Source organism: Megalops cyprinoides, chromosome 23 (genome assembly GCF_013368585.1).
Source record: "Megalops cyprinoides isolate fMegCyp1 chromosome 23, fMegCyp1.pri, whole genome shotgun sequence".
NCBI classification, from domain to species: Eukaryota; Metazoa; Chordata; class Actinopteri; order Elopiformes; family Megalopidae; genus Megalops; species Megalops cyprinoides.
The window spans coordinates 8,049,451-8,075,384 of record NC_050605.1 but is presented as its reverse complement, the minus strand read 5'-3'; the positions used below and the strand labels follow the sequence as shown (position 1 = coordinate 8,075,384).

Sequence of the window (25,934 nt, the reverse complement as noted above, 5' to 3'; positions counted from 1 at the left end):
GAAACTGTTGTCATGTAAATGTTTTTACAAGTAATTTTTTTCAGTGGAATGCTGTGAGTCATAAATTCCAAAGAGACCCACCAAATGTGTTACTGTCTAGAGCTATCATTAATAGACATCAGAAGAGTTGTGGGAAACAACACTACGAGTTACTATTACTGTAAATGAATGTAAATCTGAGGTCCCTGAAGTAGGGTGACCATACGTCCTCTTTTTCCCGGACACGTCCTCGTTTAGAGATGCATGTTTTAGGTCCTGAAACGAGGACATGTCCGGGAAAAAGAGGACGTATGGTCACCCTACCTGAAGTTCTACGTGCGTCTGAACTTGCACTGCAAAGTTTACAAAGTAAATGTAACTTATAGAAAAATATTTGAATGAAGCTGGAGACTTTCCGGGAAATTTCCAGGATTTTCCCTTTTATAATAAGCTTCGACAATAAAAATACAATTCCTGTGACGTGAAAGGATTTCGAAGCAAGATCCCAGGCGGGCGTGGAAATCAACGTTTTATTGGTGACTGTAATCACAAATAAAATATAATAACGATTTATTTTATTCATACTTTCCTTTGTATGGCTCACGAGTGTAGTATTCGTTATGAATAATATTCAAACACATGGACCGGAAGACGGCGAATTTATCAAGAGACAAGTAATAGTCTAAAATTTACTGAGCTGGCAAGAAACCGAAGAGCTCAGATTTACCACGAGGGGATCTTCAGAACAGACCTAATAATGCAACAGTCTGCAATTCGATGAAAGAGCCGCTGAACCAATTGACCGGATCTGAATTACCTTTACTTGAAGAACACCCATGCACTAATACGATAATATATAACACGAAAACATATGTATTCAATATTTTCTTCAGACTTTCAAATCCCATTTATTTAATTGTTCTCAGATCATTGTGATTCATTGCTATAGAGCCGACGAACATGTTATTTTGAAAAAGAAAACGTGAGCGCGCGTTGGCCATGCGTATCCTGCTTATTTCTGTAACACTTGTGCAGTTGACCGTGCGGATTAATTGGAACCCCAGTCCCCTCCTACCCGACCACGCCTAGAAGATCCACACAACGGCTTGGCGGAGTTTCTCCCGGTTATGAACAAAAAACAGTCCGGAAGGAGGAGCGTAACTCCGTGACTCAGGCATTGGGTCATATCAGCCACCCCCTCCGAAGCTGTAATTTACATTTCGGACTGATCTCATCTGCCATTGAGCTACCTCCAAGAAAGAGAAGCATATTTAGAGATATACCTTAGTGAAATAAGAAAGGCATAAACGGTGCACAGACCACTCTTAGCTTTTAATTCACAAACAAGGGAACTGGGATACGCAACGCCAACGGGAGAGTTTAAGGTATGAATTTTCATTTGTCTTTTATGGGCTGAAGTGAGGGTTGAGTCTTTATCATCGTTTACACCGCGTGTAGTTGTCACAATGACAAAACGTTCCTGTTAGCTTAAACGGGTGAAAACAATGCATTGCTTTGCAAAGAAAAAGCGGCGATTGCCGAAAGCAACGGGCAAATCAAAGTTTGAGCGCAGTTTCTGTAAAAGCATATGGGAACCTCATGCTGTGCAATGCTGAAACAGGACACTGAAACAGTCCGTCGTAGCGATTTTTTTGGTAGAATGTGAACAAAGCGCATGGAATGACTTGCGATTTTGCGCTTTAGTTTCGCAAGCACTGAACTGTGCGATAAAAATGTTTCATCTACTTTGGAAACGCGCATCCTGTGAGCCTGTTGTCGGGTCTTTCTCTAGTTCTGTGGTCTGGGTCTGTGTTAACGACGTTGTGCTCCCTTGGATTCCACAGTAACGGCAGCGCTGGCCAGTGATTTCAGGCACGTGGGGCTTGGCATTGCTGTCAGAGGGGAATTCACTCAGGTGACAGACGCGCAGCACCCCGTGCGATCCTTCTAGTGTATGTGTAAGGCAGAAAAAGTCAGTATAGCCATGCCCCAAGGATGACAGAAAATTATCCAAAAGTTGTAATAATTTTTGAATTTCCCAATCAGTGAAACACGATCACACCGGTATTTGCACTGATTGAATGAGAGCTTACTTCTTTACTTCCAAACCAAGACCTGGATGAGTTTGAAAGACAGACCAACAAAAAGGGACGGCACTGCCATGAACAAAACTGCACAAAATGAGTCAGAAATGCACAAAACCAAAGTACCCTTCTGCAGCGGAGGTGAAAGTGTTCAGTAGATTTCTAAAAGTCCCAGTCAAAACCCCACACCATTTCACTCTCCTTTGTGCTTTATAAATTGCTTTTGTGATGTCAAGCTACAGACTTAATAAAAAAAATAACCCCGGTTAAGATGACTTGACTGAAGCCTGCTAGTCTGATCCAGACATTCCTTTCAATGTGACAAATTTAGGTTGCTCTGTGTGTGTGTGTGTGTGTTGGTGTGTGTGTGGGGTAGGGGGGTTGGAGCTGGGAGGGTTTCCCCTTTCGGGAAGTCGGGGGGCTAGTCGCGGAACACATGTGTTTGCAATTTGGCGCCTGTTTTGTGAAACGCTTTACATCTGTTTTTTGATCTTTGAACTGATCCTGCAAAATTATCCCTCCCTCCCCTTGCATCTTAGCGGACCTCTTAGCCCCCTGGATTAGGTGGGTGGGGGCGCACAGAGCAGACACCTCTGGTGTTCTCCTGGCCGGACCTTTCTCCTCGAAATCTTCTGATTTAACTAGCTTTCCACTGTGCATACAGTGCCCTGTGTGCGTTCCCATCCCCTCAAAGGAACATCCTGTCTGACGAGTTCCATGTTGTTCGCTCTCTAAGCCTAGGGCAGGTCTCTCTCTAACGGCAGTTCCCTCTCAGGGAACTTGGCCTGAAACAGACTATTATAAACCTCATGAATGTATCACAATTTCTCAGGAAACTCTCCTGTTCTTTTAGCTTCTGTTTTTGCTCTCTTTAAAAGGTGTTCCTTGGAAGATGTTTATTCTAGTCTTGCAGGGTTGCAGATGTCAAACTTCGGACCCTCTGACCCTGTGAGAGTGAGATCCAAAATCAAATCTAACCGCAGTGCACTTTGTCCAGGTGTGAGAATAAGCAAATTAAGCAAGTGTTTGAGCTTTCTGTCAGATGCTTTTGTCGCAAGTTATTATTGCCGTCTCTGCCAAACTGCTAATGGTGTGTAACAGATGAAAAAAATAATGGAACAATACGAACGCATTCATTCAGATTTTCGTCACAGACCAGGACTGAAATAAATCACTTGGAAAATGGCTGCAGCACAACATATCTGCCTAAAGACTCTGAAATGAACACTTTCGCATCCAAGAAATGTCAGAAATGGCTGAATAAACCCCTCAAGAAGACAAAAACACCAGACATAAAATGACCAAAGTACTTCTGTGCTTTTAGACACAAGGGAAACTTCCCTTAATGCATCTTAATTATTTTAAGTGGTGAGAAATAAGGACACTCAAACCCTTAACCATGATTTCCCCATTCCTCTGGCTGTCAGAGTGACTTGTCCTGACTGGGTGGGGGGCCTGTATGCTTGGGGCTAGGAGGGCTCTGCTCAGGGCCAGGGGACCAGACAGACCCAGGATGCTAACGGGACACACCGTTGGATTTTCCCTGAAGCAGTCTGCTTCTGTCTGCCCTTCTGTGGACCAGAGGTCATTTTCTTTTACCTGTTCACCAGGTTTGATGTAAAAAAAAAGCATTACCTGAAAATGCCAAATGCCTTTGTGCTTCTCTCTGCCCACTCCAAATGCCAAGAAGTATTGGAAGGCAAACTATCATGTTATTGAGTTCATCTTGGCCCAGCAACAAAGACCCAGTTATGACTCCAGTTGAGATATTTGATCCTTTTCATTTTGTGAAAGTTCAGGCCGAGGGAACCCCTCTCAGTTTAGCAGAACGTGACGCTGTTGTTCAAAATGTCTGACAGTCCTAGAAGCTGATAGGCTTCTTGTGAGCCCCTTGTAGTACTTTTGGACACAAGCAAGCATTGTTATAAACACAAGGGACTTTTACATCAAGCATATGGCTATAAAAATCAAAATTTTCTTACTTTTAAGTGATTTATTTAATGAGTATTGTTTTTTGTTTTATTAGCCAGTCTCTTTTTTTAAACGTGCAAGTTTTTTTTACATATTATGTTAAGGCAAATCATCTGAGGCTGGGCTCTTTCTCTTGGCAATACCCTTAATCGTAAGCAGATCATTGTATGCGCACTGGCCTTTAATACCCTGTTTTTGTTGTTGTTGTTGTCTTAGAATTGGTTGTAGAAAGCAGTGCGGTTTTATTCCAGTGCACCCGTCTGCCATCATGTTTGGAAGGGGGTTGCTGCCCAGGGGCCAGTAGCTGCTCTGTGGGAAAGAGCAGCTCTGATTGGCTTTCTGTGAGACACCTGGCCAGCTGGTGAGGTGGGTGGAGCCATGTCAGTCTGTGCTGTCCGGGTTAGCGCAGCCGCGGAGCTGGATCCAGGCTGGGCAACAGCAATTGTTCTCAACAGCATGTCCGTCGACAAAGGGGGGTGTCTTCATAATCCCTCTTAATATGCCCCCGGCCCAATGAGAGATTTAATCAGTGGCTGGGGGGTTAAGTCCGTCTACTGTTGTAGCAGTTGTGAATAGAATAGAGTGGAAAACAACTGTTAATATCTCTGGGAATGAATGCTACAGCAACCAGATAAAACAAAGACATTATAGACTGGGCCTTCTGTTGGCTGTGCCCAGACACAGGAATTCATAGAACAATAGATTTTCATGTCTGCAATGTGGACTTCAAAAAAAAGCTTCAAATGCTGTTCCGTTCCTGTTTTGGCTTTGGCAGTGCTAGCCCTGAAGCCCCGCGCAGTGTGTGTGTGGGGCCCTGTGTGCTTTCCATGAGCACACGCCTGTCTCAGTCCACACGCGTGTCCTCCCCGCACCCCCCTCACGGGTGGTCTCTCTCTCTGACCGCCCGCGGCTCCGCTTGGAGCACACGCGGCCACAGAGGGGTATCCCGCCTCTCCGGCGGTTACTGGAACACAAGCTGAGCTGGAACACAACCGGGGCTTAAGGCGAACGCGCCGCATGTCCAAAGCTGTGCACAAGGCATCGCCTGGTCAGGGCTCAGGGTTTCCTGAGTTTGCTAGTCTGTATTGTCTCTTAAATCCCGTGATCTTAAATACCATAAACAGCCTGAATATGAATCTGAGGCAGCTTTGAGCACAAAAGGCACTGCCCCTCTTCAAACAGGTTCAGAGATTGATTGCTTATGCTCACCGAGTGTTAAGAGCGTGGGAATGCTTTGTTCGGTTGGTTTTGTGCGCATGCCTGTCTCTGACGAGATTCCCTAGATGGAAAGATCGGTGTGTATGTAAATACTCCCCGGACGGCATTTTCTTACACATGCCTCCCGTGCATTTTCATGGGGCGGACGCCAGCTGTGGGGACACGCAGCTGCCCCATACTGCCAGCTTTGTCTGCGCGCAGACGCAGGCGACATGGACAGACAGCTGCGCCCTCGCCATCCCCTCCTCAGGACAGGTGTATGGCATGAAGATGGAGGGGGGAATCTGAGGTAGAATCATTTAAGGAAACCTTTAGGGAAAGACCGTCCATCTGGCCGGCCACTTGTGGGCGACAAATGTTTTCATGGCATGGGAAAATCCGTGCCTGTCACCAGGTGATATTTTATGGCTCGTCTTGATAGTTTTCTCTTTCACTCTCACTTCTCTTTCACTCTCTGTCTCTCTCTCTCATTTTCTCTCTCTCTCTGTCTCTCTCTTTTATCCTTCTCTCTGTCTGATTTTATTGTTCATTTTGGACGGAGAATTTCCAGCCTAAATAAAATATTCACATTGTAACAGTGGGGCTATAAAACGAGGCGAAATGTGAAAGCGTGCAAAGGTGAACTTGAGGTTTATTCAAATGTCCCCCCTCCTCTCGCGCTCTTTCTCTCTCTCCCTGTTCTTCTTTTCTCTCTGTTTCAGCCACTGTGAACTCTGCCAGTCTGGTCACTCGTCACTGAAACCACAAGGCTACTCTGTGGTTGCAGTTGAAGCCTTTATCAGTGCTGTTGCTGTTCCCATCTCCTCGGTGTGCACTGTCTGCCCGAGCTCCGTCTGCCCATCCTGAAAAGCCATTAATTCACAGAGTGTTACCGGTCAGATAAAGAGTGGCCTTTGTAAGCAAAGCACACCTGTCTCACCTGCTTTCTTCGACAGCTTGAGTTGATGGGTTCGTCTTTGCCCGCTTCAGTTGTTTGTTTTGAAATTCTTTCCGTGGTGAGTCAGTGACAAGTTATTGCCCTGACTTGTTGCCTCTCTTTGCCGCCCACTATTATGTTTAGCTGAATTACAACTGCAGGGAGTTGTTTCATAACTTTACATAAAAGCAATGTGGCAATTGTGTTTTTTTTTAACCATAACAATACTAATCTTAGATAATTCATCCTGACAAACATGAACATTAGAGTGCAACCTGGTAAATATAGCTAGAAATGAATGGATATCTTTGTCCTAGCAGAGCAGTTGAAGTCATTGAGCTATGTAAGCTGACATTTTTTATCATCTATACATACAGCTCTCTGTTCCAAAATACAGGTCAAGTATCCTGCCCTAGAGTAGTAATGCCCCTGCCAGGATTTCAACCCATTCTCACCACTAAGCAGCAGAAGGATAGTTTTCTCTTGAAATGTCACCCCAGCAAACAGATAACATTTTCTCAGGTATTTCAACATCTGATTCTGCTACATTGTTGTCACACGAGAAGATAAAATTTTGTGTGCTCATAGAACCATTCTTGAAGGTGTGGACATTTGGGAATGTTGTTTTGTCCTTGTGTCTGACATCAGGAGGGTAGTTCAGGTGAGGATCAGTGCCCTGCCCTCCCTTTGAAGCTTTGAAGACAGAGGTTCATGGCATTCCTGTAGCATGATGCAAGCCTCTGTGGTCTATATATGATAGGACGAGCTCCATTCGGCCTGTAATCAGTGTTGCCCTGTGGCTAATGGGACCCATGACAACGATATACTCCCGTTTCCTAAACTCTCAGTGTAATTCTGAGCACAGAGATACGAGATGTTGAACAGATAAATACAGACTGGCTTATTGTACATTTTACAAGAAACGATTATTGCTGTTTCAGTGTTTACTAATGTATTCATATTTTACCTCTTACTGTGGGTGTGAACATCAATTGGTGTTCACCTGAATTAAGTTTCAGCTCTGTGTAAAACACCGAGCTGGAGCTGTTTATTTTAGAGCTTATGTGGAGGCCGTAATGATAAGTCTGAACCGGATTACAGCACAGGAAAAGAGCAGGGTGTGAAAGTGAGATTGAAAATAGCTCTTCACAGATACGGGAGGCGGACGCAGCTATCTGGTCTCTCGGTGGGCCCGCCCGGATCTCCGGATCACCGAGGTGGTGGAAAATGCAGACACCCAGAATATCCTGGGGAAAGGCTATTGTCTCTGATTTGGGTTTGTTCTACAGGGAGGTTTAATGGTGATTAGTTCTTTAATCGGTCTCCGCTGACAAGATGTTGAAGGTGTATGAGATTAGCCTCCCACCACCTTTCAAAGAAGCACGTCTGTGTCTCCTCAATGCACAGGGAGTCCTAATCTGATCTCTGACAAAATTCTTGATAGTTTCCCACCCATTGGTCATCGTACATGTGTTTCTAATTGGAACTTGATGTCTATACTTGCGTTTTCTGGAAAAATCTGAGATTGAAAATGTCCCCAGGGGACAGTGTTAAATTGTTTGCACTCTGCCAGCCGCATACGGTATCGAGCAGATTCCCAGAGTTGTTCTGCTAGTGCTTTCCCTGGGTTTTTCCCACAATACCAATCCAGCTGCCCTTTAATTGGTTTGCATTTATAGCGATGGAAACTACAGAAAAGTGTGTTTTTGTGCCAGTGGTATTCTCCCGCACATATGCCTGTTTCGGTTAAAGGGCTCTACAAACCAGATGACAGTGACAACATTTTGGGTCTGCTGCCATGACCCATCAAGCCTTAGTCATACGCACTCCTCTGGCCTTACAGTGATGTCACTGAAGTGGGGTTGGCAAAAACAGCTCCTGGTCATTTCCCGCAGAGCAGGAAGACAAGGTCTTTAATGGCAGTCAGAAGCCCACTGATGCAGGTGGCAGTTAGATTCAGTTCCATTCTCTCTGAAAGCTGAACAGCTTTATAGAGTTATTGTAACTTGATTCCTCTTGCAAAAATGGCTGGGGAAAGTGTTCAGTGCAGCAGGAGGAAATAGGAAGTTCTGAGTGAATGCTAAAGAATCTTCTGCCTATAACAGTTTCCTGTGAAGATGAATTTTGTAGAAATTCTGTCGCAGTTTCCAAGTTATTACATAACGTTTACCCAATGTTTTTGTCTTGTTGAGGGGATATGGGTCACATGTCCATTCTCAGATTTTACAGTGACCTCTGTGCTTCCCCAGAGGAGCTCAGAAAATAAGCAGTTCCTCACACACTGATTGGCCACCTCTGTTGTTTACAAACTAATGATAAAACTGTCTCACCAAGGCTTTCATCAACTGGACCAAAGACCCAAAATCTACAGTTCCCACCCTCTCCCAGCAGGTCAGGATCTACTGTAGAGGGTTCAACCCAGTGCCCTCTGACAGTATACCCCCCCCCCCCCCCTCACCCCAAACCCCTGTCCCCCCCCCCCCAGTCCTGGCAATTACTCACTCACTTCAACCTTTTCCATCTTTGGTCTGGATGTCCAGTCAGTCACGTGGTCCCCCCAGTCAGCAAGGTCACTCAACAGACAGAACAGCGAAAACAAACACATTTCTTAAAGAGGAAGCATGACTATTGAAGATCCCACGGCACTGATCGCAAAAGAGCAACCCCAGCGTCCTGGCCGGAGTCCTGACTTTCTCAGACTAGCAGCCCACTCTCTCCCCTGCAGTTTTCTGGCAACAGAAACCATTGCATCCTTCTCCCACGTAGGCTTCCCATATTTTCCATGCAAGAGCGGAATCAGCTCTTAATTACCTGATTAGCCAGGGATAAATGAAAGTGTTTATTTCACATGCTGTTTGCTTGACGTCCAAGGTCCATATTAGCTTGTTTTTGCACACATGATTTCAAACGGATTGTGTTCCTGGTTGAGTAATTTCTCCTGTCCCAATCACCTGGTTGAACAGTAGAACATGTCAATGAGACTTCCACTGTATCTAACAGAATACACAGCATGATTGCTCAGGTGGAGAAATCATACAATGACCGCTGTGAGCATGCCCATGTCAAACAGCAGTCATTTACCATTCTAATTCCTAGTAGTTGTGACAGGATATTAGATTATTTAGTACTTAAAACACAATTGCATCTTCTCGGAGGTTGTCTATCTGTGTTTGTTTATACTCCCTCTGTGTAGTATTTATCACTAGTTTGAGACCGAACACCCACCTTCCTGCCGCTTTAGATGTTAATAATTACAGAGCTAAGCAAACATGTGGATGAATAAACACTTTCCTGGGCAAAGACAGCATCCGGTCCGTTTGTGAGCTCCCCGCTGAATAACAAGCTGCGGTGCTTGTAAGTCTGGAAGTTTCTCTAAATATTTCGCTCCTGGTGCCCAAATCAACATGCATGTCTTTCAGGTCAAGATGTCTCCATGGAGGGTTTGTAAAAGTCCTTTTCAGAAGTGTCTCACCTCAGACTTGTTTTTTGAAGAGCAGTTTGTATTTTATGGTCACAAATGATTGTACACATGAGGTACAGTAGTTCATTTTACTGCCAATCTCCAGTCACTAAAGAGAACCCCCTATTCCCCCTTCCCCTGTAACACATTGTGTTGTTAATCATTTGTTCTCCTTGGGATGCAGGTGTCACCATTGCCTAGAAACCCCAAAAATGAAATGGCTGTATCTCTTAGCACCAATGAGGGATTGATTTGGAACTCAGTGACAGCTGGTTTAGGGAAGAACCTTCGTAAATGTTTACTGCGGTATAGCCGAGAAGCTTCCTTCACAGACAACAGGACCTCCCCAAAGCCGCCGTGACCTGAGCAGTCCTTTGCCAAGCAGTCCTTTTATTTTTAATTGGTGTCCTCCCCTCTTGGTTATTGTTGCTTTATGGCTCTTTTATGAAGAGAGAGTGAGTGAGTGACAGGCTTTTTTACAGAGCTAGAGAAACGGGGTTATGGGGGTGGGGCCGGGGTCCCTTGGGGGGGGCAGATTGCGTCTCTCCACTGTGCGTAAACTGTTTACAGCGAGGGAGCGAGAAGGTCAGGCGGTGTAATAGGCAGCCAGCTGCTCTCCCTCCGTCCCTCTCCGTATCCGTAATGAGGGGAGCATCTATCTGCCGGAACAAAGAGGCGTACAGCGTCCCCTGTCTCTCATGTCCCATCAGAGCTCCATGGCCAAGCGTTCCACAGCGACCCAGCGTCGGCCCTGCGTCGGCTCTCCGGTCGGTCAGGAGAGGGAACGATAATGGCCAGGCCAATCTACCCATTACAGTCATTTCATCTCATTTGGGTTCATTACCATTTTTCTCGAGGTTAAAATGCTGGAGAATTTTTTCTTTTGAAGGAAAAAAAATGTTTCTGTTCATATTTCTTGCCAAATTGAGTCCTAATTCATGGGGACTGCATCTGTGTCCTACTGGGAAGTGTATCACAAAGTGCCTGGAGGCATCGTGGCAATGTTTTGTTTTTTTTTTAGCAAAAACTGCCCGTTCATATTTCACATAGGTGAGAAAGACTGAGTTTCTGTTCAAGGTTTTTGGCAAACACGTGCCGGTCCTGCAGTTTCCTGTTTTTGACAATTCTTGCTTCACAAGTTTACTGTGATGACACTTTTCTTTGTAGTGATAAGGAAGTTAAAAAATGATTTAGGAAACTGGTCTGAGACCCGGGTCAGGCCCAGCTCCAGTGGGCTAATAAATCACCCACAGTGTCCTGGTTTGTGGAACAGAGAGAGGATTTACACAAAATCTAATAGTGATATGCCCCATCTCTCCTGACAGTAGAGAGCCTTGTTAAATGTATTGTGCTCAGGATACAGCCTAGTGCTAAAAGGCTACTGCTGTGTGTGCACTTTCTATTGTGCCTTTTCTGCTTGTGTTTGAGAGAGTGGGCTTTATGTTGGCTTTTCAGTTGTTGGTTTTCATTCGGGTCTTTAGTTTTAGCTACAACGCGGAAAGGACTCAGAATCAGAATCAGAAGCCGTTCTGACTCAATAGCAGCATTAAATTTCAACCTTGTGTTTTCTGTTCTCTACATATAAAATTTTCACAAAAAGATCCCAAATTTTTTACATCTGAATAGGATGAATAGGATTTGTTGTAGGCCAGTTGTTTTGATGTAGTTAGTTGTTGATACCAAAGTAAGGTACACAGCAAAATACTTGGCTACTATTTTCCTTCTGGAATAATTTTGGTAAAAGCCCCCAACCCCCCGCCCAAGAGTAGCAGAGTCAGGCTGCAGGGCAGAAGTGACAGAGTGAGAGGACAGGGAAAGGCCACCGTCTTGACCCCCGGCGACTCTGAAAATCAGCCAGCTCAGGATACGGGGCCCACAGCTGCGTGCTGACATTTAGATACCGTCTCCTCCACTCCTGACCCAGCATCCTTCGAGCGTGATGTCATGCGGTCTGTCACTTCGATTTCCGCAAAGGGGACTTCCTGTGCCGCGACCCCGCGGCAGGATGAGACGCGTGCATTACAGAGGGGACGGGACTGTCCCATATCGGGTCACTTACAGTCGGAAAAACAAACACGTTATGATGTAAAAGTCACTGACCTTGCTTACTCATAGCACCTGTTTATCATATTAATACAGTGCGCCATACAAATACAGCTGTCATAAAAGCGGTTTGCTTCGAAGGATCAAAGGTGATCGTCATTTGAAGCTTGCCTTTGAACACGTTGGGGAATGTGGAAAATAAGGGAGTTGGTGAGAGTTTCCAGGACCATTAAACCTTTGCCTTCGAGCAATGTTAATAGCATTTCCTGGAATGGCAGTATATATAATCCTGGAAAGCTGTTTATGCTTCCTCTGGGCTGTGCACAGACGACACTGATTGGCCAGGAGACTGACACATGTGACCTATAGGAGTAATGGGGGGGAGGGGGGGCGGTGTGGGATGGGGTTCCAGCTTTGTGGGTTCTCTAGGGGTCCCAGGGGTGCCCAAAACTTATCTTAAACCACATTTCACCTTTTAATGAGGTGCACTGTTCACTGTCCCGTAACACACAACAGAGGAGCCAGGCTGGACAAATTCATATTCATTCTTTCCCTTTCGGTATCAATTTTTCAACAAGCCCTGTGTCCATAGGGCGTGTATTATAATTGGCGTCTGATTGGACCTACAGTCATAGGCTGAAGATAAAATTCTCACCATTATTTATTAAGGAATAAATTATATCAAGAGATCACAGTATGAGGTGTGACATCATAACAATGATGGACTCTATCCAAAACAACAATCTGTTAGTTATAACAGATATCTTGTTCCTGGGTGTGGCGTCTCATGCAGGTAGGTTCTGAGAGAAGAGCTCTTGCAGAACAAAGCGTAGCACCACCCACATCACAACACAGGCATGTCTAGCACCCCCCCCCCCCCCCCCCGGCCCCCCAGCTCAGTCAGCTATTAAGAACCATGCACTGTGTTTACATTCACACGTCCCCTCTGTCTGCTGGCAGTCTTATCTGATGCAAATGCGCTGTTCTACCAGCCCTACCGAGGCGGGACAGGCAGTCATGTGATCATGGCTGACATGGCCTCTCATCTTCCTCTCCACTCACGCGTCGTCTGGGCTGGGCGCCACCATGCAGAATCGGGACACTTTGAACCCCATGTGTTATTTCTCCCTTCCCCGATGCAGTGGAGGACGGAACTGCTGACTGTGAGACAGATGCTGTCACACACGCCCAGGTCTGCCAGTGCAGGAGGCAGGGCGGTATGTGCTTGGTCTTGTTGAGTATCCGCCTGTACCGTGGATCAGAATAGGGCCAGTTTGTACACATTTCACTGATGTATTAGACATTATGGGTGATGATGTGTTGGGTAACTGTGTTTAAGGGATTGACACCTGTGTGTGTGTGTGTGTGTGTGTGTGTGTGTGTGTTAGCGCATATGTGGGTGTGTATCTGGAAGCAGTCATTTCACTTACTTCCTAAATTTACCATTGTAATTAAAGGCCGGATATACGGCAGGCCCCATAATAACCTCAGGAAACAGGGATTCCCAGTTTGTTTATGGTGCAGAACTCCTCGCATGATCTAAGCCTGTGGAAAGCTGGCGGTAATGCTAATGCATTTTAGGGTAAGCCTGAGTAATCTCTGCAGCATACAGTTAGCGTCTGTCATCCCCATTTCAGTTTCTGCCGTCATGATGTCATTGTGTGTGAATATGTGGAATGCGAATGTGGCAGATTACAGTGCTCGGAGGCACTAGGGTTTGGTCGGAACTGGGCTGAAGTAACTACCTGTTTATTCTTTAGTCATTTCATCCACACTGTATTTATTTAAATGATCCTGGTGAGCTGGTACCACCCAGGCGTTTTAAGATTTTTCTGCACATTTCTGGTTTAGGCTGGAAACACACAGAGAGAAACACACCCACGTGGTGAACTGAATCTCAGAACTGTTTCAACATAACTTGTGCAGTGCGACAAAAGAACAAACTTGATTCTGTTTAGATCATTTTTATATTTAGCCAAGTTTGGGACATTTCCATGTGCTAGGATGTATCTGATTGTCTGGCTACAATGACACTTGGGAAGCAAACTCTGATTGGTGGGCTGTAGTTTTGTGACCAGTTTGCATCTAGGGTACGAGCTCTAGTCGTGCTCTACTGATTTATGTTTGGAGAAACTGACATGCCCTCATGCTGAAGGAGATTAAAGTTTTTACTCATGGTTTTGAGTGACAGCCAGCAGTCAGCCTGTCATGTTGCTCAAATCTGTTCTTGAAACTTTAGATGGCAGTGTTTTTAATGATTACAAAAACAGGCTGCTATATTACATTGTTGCATGTTAGTATTATTCCATTTTGTTGTAATGTGAAATTAGGGGCATAGGAATATCAAGAATCTTATAATGAGATCTTAGTGTAACTGTGTCATAGCCAAGTCCAGACGTTCCAGAAATGTTACAAAGTCAATGTCAGAACAGAACGGACGGAACGTGAGACAATACGTACGTACACAGACTACAACTAATACAAAGTACAAAGACTCTCAAAACTTATTTTTCGATAGGAGTGGATATGTACTGATCTTTTACACACTAAGTAGTTGAGTGGACGGAGTTTTCTAAGAGTGTGTAGTGCCCTCTTGTGGAGACAAGATCTCTGACGTTGAAGTTGAGGTTAGCGATGGCTTAAGCACTCTTTGCTGGAGTTGTCCTGATTGAATAAAAGAACAACTAAAGAAATTGAAAAATAATCATATATAAATCAGAGAAGGGACATAATTAAGAATAATTGCCTGTGTCTACTACTGTTTGTCTGGTATATTTTCTTTGGCAACTTTTGTCGCCTTGTGATCTGAGAATGAAATAAAACACTTTTGAAAATAGCCATATCGATGTCATCAGCTACATTAAGGAAACTTGTATTTCTTTGTGCCGTGTTTTCTGATGAAAAAGTCAAACAGCTACGTTTACAGCGAAAATACTGGCTAAGGTAAAGCTAATTAGGTATTAAACCTAATCGCAATGTTAATAAATTGTAAGAAGTGACCAGGTGTGTTCGCTGGCTTTACATATGGTGAGACGCTCTAAGACATAATTAAGTGGCTAATTAGTAATTACAGTACTGTCCCAGGCATTGCATACTTAATGTGGTAAAGGTCTATTTCGTCAAAGGCTGCTGCGATTCATTACAGGGAGATGTGCCTATGAAAGGTATAACGTACTGTGTGCGTAGCTACTGTATCCGTGTTCGCCTTGTGACACAGAGCGAAAGTCGTTAACTGAATCTCTGACATAATGACTTTCATTAGAGTTAGAAAGTCATGAGAGCTTCGTTAAGATGCCTGGCCACCTTCCAGAACCTCTTATACTGACTAGCACTCCTGTGAAAGCCCTTTAGTGAAATTTTATCCGCGTTAGCTGCTGACCGAATCCCTATAGAGTTAATGGATCATTTGGTGCACAGGCAAGTAGTGTTCAAACGCGATGTTTGCGTAAGCATTAGAACGTCGGCGATAAGGTTACGCAAAGAGCGACGCAATTAAACTGTTTCGGACGTATGCGCACTTAGCAGGTCCCTAAACTGAATGATTTATTTTCACTCAGTGCGGATGCGTGGTTAGAGAAACAAAGGATATTAACGCGAGAAGCAGCAGAAATTGAGATTTGATTTTGCATTAATGATTTTGCAGTTGACAGAAATTCACAACGCTTGTATCCCTAATCCTGCGCAGCGACATGTGAACCACTGAATCAGGTTCGCATCATTTGAAACGTGGTATTAATTGATTTTCTTGAAAACTGTAATTATTAAATCGACTGTATATTTACAGTTTTGCTACGCTATGTTAACTTGTAGTTGTGAAGTAACACGTTGTACCATAAGATTGAATATAACAAAACGCGTGTTTTAATCGTATTTAGAAACAGCCCAAAATACAGATGTGCATTTTTATTAATTACGATAATCTCCTGTGCACATCCGTAATTCGAGGTGGTGACACGCCCCTTAGATTCGGCTCACCTGGACCGCTGAACTCTCAGAAAGTTTGGGATTTGGTTTGTGGCACATTTGCCATATAAGGAGGGTTGCGGGCGTCATCCAGCTGTTTAACGATTAGCCAACCTCTCCGCGCTCTCTTCCGAGGGGAGTGGATTGTTAGATAATGTAGTATTGCCAAGGACAGAGCAGACAATAGTGTTTTAAGCTCCCTTGGAACAAGTAGCTGTCCCATCGCAGGTTTCTGTCGCGAGCAACATAAAAAGCAAAGCGTGTCTCTCTCAATACGCGGTTAACATGGCAACCATGCTAAGGTATCAAGTTTTTCCTTTCCTGCAAGGTAAGTTTGGATAGTTTTCATTACTTTTGTCTGATCGTAAAATTTATCTAATTATGGCTTTTCGTCATGCTCAAGCGTCAGTAACCAGCGTGCAATTCACTTTACGCACCCCAAAGAGAACGTGTTGTGTGTAAATATTGAATTTGTAATGCGAGAACATATTACCGTTATTCTCGTTAAATGTTTTGATTTTCTTTAAAAAATCACCGTTTCCTTGGGTGCACACAGAAGAAAAAACTTAGTTTGGGCCGATGAAAGTTGATGATTTCAAGTACACCCTGTGTGTGGCTTTTAAATGTAGAGTTGTTAAGAGAATGGAATTGCGCAGTGGAAAAATGTTATATAATGGGTTGAACAAGCTACACTCTGCGCGAGCATCACTCTTGCAGGCTGGATTGAGTTTCATTTAAGTTTTAATGTATTTGTCTGAGAGGAAAATTATTACTTTAATTGACAAATTCTCAGTTTTGCTTGGATTCCAATGCTACCTCCACGATCCATAAACAGCTCCCCTGATATCAATAACAGACTGTAATATGGTTATTAAGTAGTTGATTTAACACGGAGAGCTCATGCCATGCGTATAATGGAGCCGTGAGAGCGTTATATTTTGAAAAACTTTTTATCATTTGTAAATGATACCGTGAAGTTAATTTGAAACATAGAGCAGTGAAGTTTGACTAACATGTTTTGATTGTAGTATCCCATTTGAATCTGTCATTGCACATAGGAGAAATAGTCACATTTGGAGCGCTTGCAAAGTGCCTTTACGAGTTTGTTGTGGTGCATTCAAACACCGTAAATATATATGGTGGCCCCAGATACACGGCTGTTTAATTTCTCCTTTACTTGAATCAAATTGTGATGTGCTTGTGGGTTTGAAATGTATGTGTACGAATACAAACCTCGGTTTACTAACGGGTAGGAGTTAGATTTATATGTGAAATATCTAGTGCTAAGCAGTTTCTGTTTTGTTATAAATTAGAAGGGACTTAATGTGTCAGATTGGAGACTTACAGTCGAAATCAGTGTAGGCGTTAAATGACTGTACTTGATTTGGACAGCACTGCAAACATGAAATATCTCATCAAACAAATTAACTGGGGAGTACCTGAGTAGCTGTACTTTGAAATCTTCCATCTATTTCTGTGCTTTCTAGTGGGCTAAATATGAAACATAATTTAATTTAGATGTTCATTTGAACGAGGGGGATTATCATGTATTTTAAAGTCGAGCAGGAATATGGAAAACCTGGATGCGTAAAAGGGCCATAATCGCGTCCGCGGTTAAACAGAAAGGTGCGCAGCTATGTAAAAATAAGTAACAACAAGTGTTCCTTCGTGTTCAGCTTGTCTTTCGGTGATACAGTCACATGATGCTGGTATGAGGTCATAGGCCTGTATTTCCTTTCTTTGTATAATTTGAATATTCGTGTAAGTTTTAACATAAAATAGGGAGAGTGAGCGCAGAGCAAGCGTATACTTTTCCGCTTGGCGCCGAACACCCTGCGCGTAGAGCCTTGCTGTCACGTTATTGTTCATATATGCAAAACAAAGTCAATGTCTGTCCTAGTGCATTATTCCGTATCATTTTCTTTATCGCAAACATCATGTAGAAATAAACAAACTGACGCCCTGCACGAGCATTTTATTGTGACTTTATTATTCACATATATGCAAAACAAGGTAAGCATATCGTAGTACATTACTCGATGTCATTTCCTCTACAGTGTTGCTAAAAATAACTACAGATCTATGAAAAAAAATGTTCAAGCATGTACTTTTTACCTAGGAAATACATTAATGCAAATAGACACACTGTCAATATACACTGTAGCTGAGTACAGGCCACAAATATGGAGTTACAGAAATCACTCACACCGCTGCACTTTTGGATTGCTGGACCAGAATGCCCTGCATACAAAATTATGCAGATTTTTTTGTTACTCTTTCATTGAATGAAAGTGATAATAGAGATTCGTTCATAGAGGTTTGCTGTTAGGTACGCAACTGCAGATGTCTAAACAGACTAATGAATAAGAGCTGCTTGCATGCAGGGAAGTGAAGGAGTTAGTGTTGACTTTACTCTCCCGCCTCAAACTAAAACAGACCCTTCTCTCCTGGTGCCTGCAGATCCGTGCCTGGACCGGGCCGAGCTGACCGAGGGCCTGCCGAGGGCGCGCAGCATCATGGCCGAGCCGGACTACATCGACGGGGCCTGCGACGAGCTCATCAAGCCCAAGAAGCTTGTCAACCCTGTGAAGTCGTCCCGCAACCACCAGGACCTCCACCGCGAGCTGCTGATGAACCAGAAACGGTAGCGCCTGCACCCTCTTTACCCTCTTTTTCCCTCTGATCTGCTATGGTCACCCATAAAACCAGAGTAAAGAGGCAAACTTCCTTGATAGGTTTAGCGTAAGCCAATGCACCAGACACATAATTCTTACAAGCAGTGGGCGACATTTCTCATTACAGTGGCCTTGGACCTGTGAACATATATAAATAGTATGTAGGCACACTGTTTTAAGAGTTACAGTATATGCTGAGGTATATGAGCAGAGCAGGGCTGTAAGGTTTGCAGTATATTAAAACAACATGGAAGAAGGAATCTACGAGATGAAATCCTTCGTTTTCAGAATAGGGAGAGCTGGGAGGGGGCACTGTATCCAAAGGGATTCACTTGTTTACTGGGTAACCGCTCAAACTGCTGGAGAAATTGGAGGCACCGATGTGATTGGGTGACAAGGTTACATCTACCAATTGACAGGATGCTTTGTTGTTACAGTGGATGATGTCATAAATCCTGAGAAGTGAATCAGGCAGTCAATTGGGGCGATTATGTAAAGTGTTTGTGACTTATTTATGCCCATCCCTCTCGATAATTCCCCACATAATATGAAAAGGTGTGTCTCTGCTCTAAACCTGATGTCACTCCAGCTGGTCCTGCTTACATAATAGTCCAGAGCCATGACTGGCCAACAGATATGCAGGTCTGCACATACACAGGTTTGCTTTAAAATCTCTTCAGATACGTGGATCTGGGCATATGCAAGGCTGCTTCAAGATCCCAGCAGATATGCAGGTCTGCGCACACACAAATCTCATCTGCTTTAAGAGCCCTGCAGATACACAGATCTGGGCATACAGAGGCCTGATTTACAGACTGATAGACAGATAGGGAATCATGCTTGTGGACTGAACACCATGTTATTGAAACCAAACACCCGCCTGGGGGAAAATTAAGACAAAGCGGGATGACAATGAACCAAACCTGCATTCTGTCCCAACCGGTTTGAAGAGAAAATCCTGGAAGCGTTTCAGTGCATGTTTCTAATTACCTGGACTAATTAAGGCTCAGACAAAACCCAGCACACAATGTGTGGATCAGCAGAGCCTGAGTGGTCTGGGGGATGTAATTGAGACACATATATCTTGGTTTGACATTACATGCTGTGACATAGCCGTTCCTCATAGCATAAACTCTGGTCCAGCGCAAAGTTCTGGCTTTCGTACTTTTATTTATGTGCACGTGTGTGTGTGTGTGTTTGTGTGTGCGTGCATGTGTACATAAAGCAAACACAAGGGCTGGTTCCTCCGCTCGCTGCTTGTCTCTTCATACAGCCCCTGGCATTGTTGTTTCTATATTTGCACTCGGAAGTCATTGTTACATCACACAGTCACGCACTCCAGTGCTTTGCGGTGAGATGGCTACAGTGATTGTGTATGGGGGGGCGATGACCTGCGGCAGTGGCTGATTAATAGTGATATTGTGCCACTGGAAGAGGGCGGGGACGGGGAGGGGGATTAGGCATCGCTCAGCGGGGCTGGGTGGGGGGGCTGGAGATGGAACGTTACGTAAGGGGGATTACGCCCCCCTCCAGGGTCTCTGCTCTTCGCCTTCCGCCTCATCGCCGCCACTTTACGGCAAGCTGACGCCTCACACATATGAAATCGCTTATGACATCACAGCTGTGGGCGGGGTCATCGGCTGAGATGATGGAGAGGTTATTAGATAACTCACTTAAGGTGCTGTTTACGTAACGGTTAGAATCTTCCATCAATTTTCCCTGCTTGTGGATGGCTTAGTGTTCCTTCCTATTACATTAGTGGAAGAGTGACTTTCTAAATGATCGTTAAATTATTTTCATACATCCCCTGATGTGTCACTTGCTAGAAATAGTATCAAGGAAGGCTTGACATGCCAAAGTCATTCTCATCTCATCTGTCTCATTCACTGTCTCAGTGAGAAGTGGCTCAAATCAGTTTTCATTGTCCTGGTGTCAAACACATGAGATTTGACATCCGCTCGCAAATTGGGCCACACCACAAATCAACAACCAATTTCAAGCCAGATTGAAACAAAAAATCTGAAGTGTCCAACTCCATTTCATTGACATTATCAGGCCTACGTTAAGTCATAAATGCATTGTTTAAATGACAAACGTGAAGTGTCCATCCTCATCATTCATCACAGTTTCAGTAGATTACAGCGTTCATGGAGTCATGAATATGGTTGTGGTGGGTCGGGCCACATTTGCCACCATGGGGTTCACATTTTTGGTCGCTCCGCCCTCAGTCACTCAACACTGCACGTGTCCAATGAAAGAGTGAGGAATGCTGTCACATGTGACCCCAGGGGGCTGGGGGGGGGGGGGAGAGACCTTGCATAATGTGTTTCATAGCATTGTGCAGCCCCATCAATTGTTCATTTGGTTGTCTAACCCTCCATCTCCACGGGAGCTCTTATGTTATCCGCATTCCTGTGATTGGGCTGCAGTTCTGAACTGTGATTTCATGCTGTATCTAATTTGTGGCCTTTAATCTAATGCATAACTCAGGGGAGCCCGCAAAATTAAGTTGTTTGCATGCACTGTTTTTTGGTCCTGTTCTTATCATGAACTGCAGCATGACTGCACACAGACAGCACAGGTTCTGATTCATTCAGTGCCATTTTACAAACATTTGAATGACCAGTCCATTCTTTCTGGTTTATACATTTGGCCAAACCTTGTGATGAAAGAGCAAGCCTGAATATGTGTACCTGAATTCATGTTGACTTGCTTTGTTGGTGGAACAGTGGCACACATTCTGGCTAGTTGCAGATATGTCCTCAACACTGACCTATCAGAGTGGTGCAATCCACAGGGCAAATAAGTTGGCCAATCGGGGATGAACAATGGCTTGAAAATTCCCTTTATGTAACTTACCAGGAAAAGCCCAATCCCGATATGAATGAAGACCTAGAACATAACCACATATTAACTACACCAAATCAATATTATCCCCTGATGTAAGTCGCACAGATTGCCTGCTGGCCTGGCCGTGGCCGTGTTCCAATGGGGTCACGGCAGAGTTGGCAGGGAGAGCTCTGTTTTTTTCCCCATGATCCTCCTGTCACTGCCGTCAGGGCAGCGTGACACATGGCGCCCGGGGTGCTGTGGTGTCACAGCTGGCCCCGGGCACTGAGCTCTCGGGTGTCTGCCAGCTCCCGTGCCATTCATCGGGTCCCATTAAAGCTGGCTCTGCGTTCTCCCAATCACGTTAGACCAACGCTGCGGGAACATTCAGGGAAAGGTGAAACGGAGGTCCGTGCAGTTATTAGTTATTACTTACTGTTCCAGTAAACGTACGTGTTTTGAATCTGGGTCTGTTACCAATCTGGTAGAGTAACAGAGGCACAGGATATTTATAAATGCCATGTTTGTTCTATTTGGGTTGGCTGGCTATTAATAATAAATATAATAAGAATAAAAGTAATAAATATGAATAAGAATAAACATTTGTAGTGACGCCGAATAGGTCACGGAGGGTCGTATTTAAGGCACCAAGCTTGTGCTGTAAGGGTCCTCATGAGTTCAAAAGTCAGGCCGGAAGCTGCTGCCCATGAGCAAAATAGCCTAGGTTCACAAAATTAGAGCACTAAAGAGCACTTACTCTAAATTTATTTGCTAAAGCAGATAATTAAACTCAGGGAGTGGGTTTGGTTGGACACACACCAAGCGCTTTGACACAGAAGTGCCACACGCTCACAGCTGTGTGGTCGTGGGGGAAGGGCCCTCCGTGAGTGAGAGAGTGACACGTGCTGTTTCCCCACTGCAGGGGTCTGGCTCCCCAGAACAAGCCGGAGCTGCAGAAGGTGATGGAGAGGCGGAAACGGGACCAGATCCTGAAGCAGCAGAAGGAGGAGCAGGAGGCCCACAAGAAGAGGTCGGACCTGGAGATCGAGCTCATGAAGAGGCAGCAGAAACTGGAGCAGGTCTGTACTGTGAGACTGGGAAATGCCCACTCAGGGGGGCAGGGCAGTGTAGGGGTTTACAGGTTTAAGTTCAGACAGGGGGCACTGCTTTTATGCCCTTAAACAGAGAAATTAGCAGTAACTGCTTCAGTAAGTACCCAAGTGTATAAATGAATAATATGTAATAGTATTGTAAAAAGTATTCTATGCATCTTATAAATGTAACAGCTACATTATAACATGGATGATTGTTTTTTTTGTTTCTGGAAACGTCCATCATAAGCTACAGGACATACACACATAGTATACAAATATGGCAACTATGATAAAATGAGGAAGAAGTAGATTTGGACACATACTGCTTAAGTGTGAGCAGTAGAATATAATTACAGCCAGACCATACATGGGCAATAAAGCTTAAACTGTGCTGACCTAGCTTAAATAACTCTGCCAGGCTTGTGCACAGATTTCTGAATTATGCTACTGACAGGATGGTCGAAGCAACAATCAGTTTGACATACATCTGTGATAAGCGAAACTGGAAGGTCACCTTTTCCACAGTAGCCTCATTTGATAAAAGCACGTTGCTCACAGTTTGGCTGTGTGTGTGTTCTCTCTCTCCAGCTTGAGCTAGAGCAGCAGAAGTGTGAAGAGGAGCAGGAGAACACGCCCGAGTTCGTCAAGATGAAGGGCAACCTGAGGAGGACGAGGCTGGAGGCGGAGCCACAGGAGCACGCCCCATAGAGGAGGAGGAGACAGTGGGGTGGAGGGGGGGTGGGGGGTGGAGTCCACAGCACATGTTGCCATGGGAATGGCAGTCTGGAGGGCATTTCCTGATGTACCTGGCCCCCGTGTCCCTTTAAGCAGTGAAGTGACTGACTGTGTAGATGAAAAGTCCCCTGCAGCTCAGAGGCTCACCAGTATTCACCAATATACAGCAGTATACACTTCTCTCATTGGCCGCAGTGGGAGCGCAAACTTGCAACTGGTCAAAAGCAGGCTGACCCTGGAAGAAGCATGTCGCCTTGACAGACAGAACTGAAAAGGGTTTTTTTTTACTGAGTTTTTTTTTTGTGTTTGGAAAGCTACAGAAAGCTACTTTTATTTTCCACATTATGAATGGAAACTTGGACACTGGATGAACTCTTGAAGCCGCGCTGAAGTCTTTTTTTTTTTGTATGCCAAAATTAGTGCTGTTATTTATGCGTTTTCTTCTTTGTTCCTGCATTCATAGGAGTGGAATTTCATCTGTCTTTTCTTTTTATAATGTCAGCCGGAAAGTGCTTTCCCTCATTTCTGTGAGTCACAGAAGAAAAAGCATTCGGCTGTGTGGTTAACGTTGCTTGCTCTTTGTTATGTATGCTTCATTTTCTCCACTACACCTGAAAATATTAGAACTAGGTGTGAGAGTGTACTCTCCTTTATACATACTTTTGTGTTGGTTTTTTAATGAATACAAAAAGAACAATGAATAAATATATGGAGGTTACTTAAAGAAAAGGCCTTTCCTACATTTCTGTCCACCAGATGCAACTTCTTCTTACCTTGAACAGATTGTATGAGAATGACCATTGTGAATGAACTATGAAAAGGACCTCAGCAATACATGTAAAATGAATCCCATGACCACACACTGTTCTTTCCCCTACTGAATCAACAGCTTGTTTTTAATAAAGATGATTATAAAATGTTTGAATATCTAGCACTACATTACACAATAACACAGTCAGAGGTGCACATGCAGAAAGGATGTGTCCAAATGTATTAGTGTTTTTTAAAAATGTGCTCAAACATGTCAACATTTAAATTTTGTTTGAGAGTTGGGTCTGTAATGCCACCTTACAGTACGGGTACCCTTAAACAGGAAGTGAGGGAACAGATGTGGTCATGTGACCTGGTCAGTGCTGACTGGACTGAGTTCACCAAGCACTCTTTCTAAATGTAAACAACCCTGTACCACCCCCCCCCCCCCACCCCCCAGTCACTCACATCAAAAAAATAATTATTATCAGAAACTACATTGTCAAGGATAGTCATCCTGGCAAAAATAATATTAAATAATTACAGCATAGATAGTAGGTAAATACTTGGTTATTAACTGGTAGGTTTTCCTTGACTGAAGGTGTTATGATGGCTGCCAATTGGGGATGGGTGGAAATCTGAGCCCTGGAGTTGCTCTTTCATACAGTAGCCTGTTCAAATACATGATTTTATCAGTTTTTTAAAAAATACATGTTGTACTGACATCCAAAACACACCAAAGCAGTACGACATTCAAGGTTTCGCTCTTTGCTCTTTAGTTCTCCTGAAACTTAATGGTTAACAACTTTATTTTTTACAGTCAAACTTGATCACTCAGCCTAGTGTGAAGTCTTAAAGATAAATAACTGAATGACTGAATAAGGACAAGAGAACAAAACATACGTTTTGTACATACTCAGCATGCCAGCAGTTTGATGTTCTCTTTTCCCAGAGCAGTTTTATTTGGTTGGAGTGGCAATGAAGGCAAGCATTCCTTAGATTCCTCAGTCCCATAGCAAGCAGTTCACAGCTCACCCAGAACGCAGCAAAACACTGCTATCAATTGTTACACTGAAAGGGTGAGGCAGTTTTATGAGAGGCTGTCTAATATGTGAGGGTCACAGAGATAAAAGGCTGATAAATTTAGATAGAACCAATGTGAACAACAGTTCATAAGCACTGTTGGTGGGCCCCATATCTTACCCGTTTCAGCCAGCTGGATGCACGTGACCATCAATGCTACAAAGTCTAGACAAAGATTACTCATTTCTGATGAAGGACTCATCTGGAACATATGCCGATAATATTTTGGTGTTCCAGTACTGGAAACGTGCCACAACACAGTGCCTTTCTGTGTCACAGCAAAGGCTTCCATAGCATCCAGTCAACTCTTCACATGTCCTCATCCTACTTTTCAAACAGTTGATGATGACCGGCACTAAAATCAAAGTCAGAGAATTCTGATCTGATTTTTTAAGAAAACAACTTGTAATCGCTATTTGCGCATACCAAGAGGAACAAAAAACTTAGTAGGTTAAAATCAAATCAACTCCACATAAAACTGCTAGAGCGTGAGATTGAAAGGCTGTGTGGCGAATATTAAATGAGTGGAAATGCTTCTCTACGTCTGTTGACTCCATTCAGCTGTAATCTCTTGCTCAACGCGTGACCAACATTACCCGTGACTTTGAAGTTCTGTGCAAATTATATGCAATTAACATTATCGAATGAATCATTATCGAGTAACTAAAGTATGCGTGCGTATAGGACAATCCTGACACCTAGGGGAAAGACCAGCATCAGCCATTGCCCTTTGCATTAGAAGATACGCACTATATTCTGCTTGTTCAAATATATTTCTAAAGAAAGCAGAAAGCAGCTTGACCGGTAAATATTAGTCTGATCCATACATCTCATCTAAAATATTTTAAGTCCTCCCATAGCATTCAATATTTCTCCACTAGATGGCGGTATTTAAAAGATAATTACAGCGAGGTCAAGAAAATTAACTTGGACGTCTCATAAGATAAAAATTACATTCGCTCAGAACGCCTGATCCAATGCATTAAAGCAATAGTAGGCTTAAATCCCTGCTCAGGTCGTTGCAAAACCCCAGTGTGAATTGCTGGTTGTAACCCAGTTTATTAATGTAGCCCATACCCATTGATATTTAAATAGCTAGGAAGACCATTTCTAACATATTTTAATCTCTTGAAA

At 43.9% G+C, this 25,934-nt stretch overlaps 1 protein-coding gene across 2 annotated transcripts; it reads left to right on the top strand.

Moving 5' to 3' along the window:
* The first annotated feature begins 1,183 nt into the window (after window positions 1–1,183).
* On the top strand, window positions 1,184–23,366 carry LOC118770334 (protein FAM107B-like). 2 transcript variants are annotated; one of them, XM_036517939.1, is made up of 4 exons: window positions 1,184–1,364; window positions 18,095–18,278; window positions 22,061–22,217; window positions 22,821–23,366. In XM_036517939.1, the coding sequence occupies exons 2-4, from the start codon at window positions 18,151–18,153 to the stop codon at window positions 22,938–22,940; spliced, it is 405 nt and encodes a 134-aa protein (XP_036373832.1). In that variant the 5' UTR covers window positions 1,184–1,364; window positions 18,095–18,150; the 3' UTR covers window positions 22,941–23,366. The 2 variants fall into 2 exon arrangements, with proteins under 2 accessions (XP_036373832.1, XP_036373831.1); XM_036517938.1 differs by lacking the exon at window positions 1,184–1,364 and adding an exon at window positions 15,851–15,962.
* Window positions 23,367–25,934: the final 2,568 nt, after the last annotated feature.

Coding starts and splice junctions, on each gene's coding strand:
- LOC118770334 (XM_036517938.1), top strand. CDS start 15,920: ATGGCAACCATGCTAAGGTATCAAGTTTTTCCTTTCCTGCAAG. Junction 18,279..22,060: donor CTGCTGATGAACCAGAAACG/GTAGCGCCTGCA, acceptor TCCCCACTGCAG/GGGTCTGGCTCCCCAGAACA. Junction 22,218..22,820: donor GGCAGCAGAAACTGGAGCAG/GTCTGTACTGTG, acceptor CTCTCTCTCCAG/CTTGAGCTAGAGCAGCAGAA.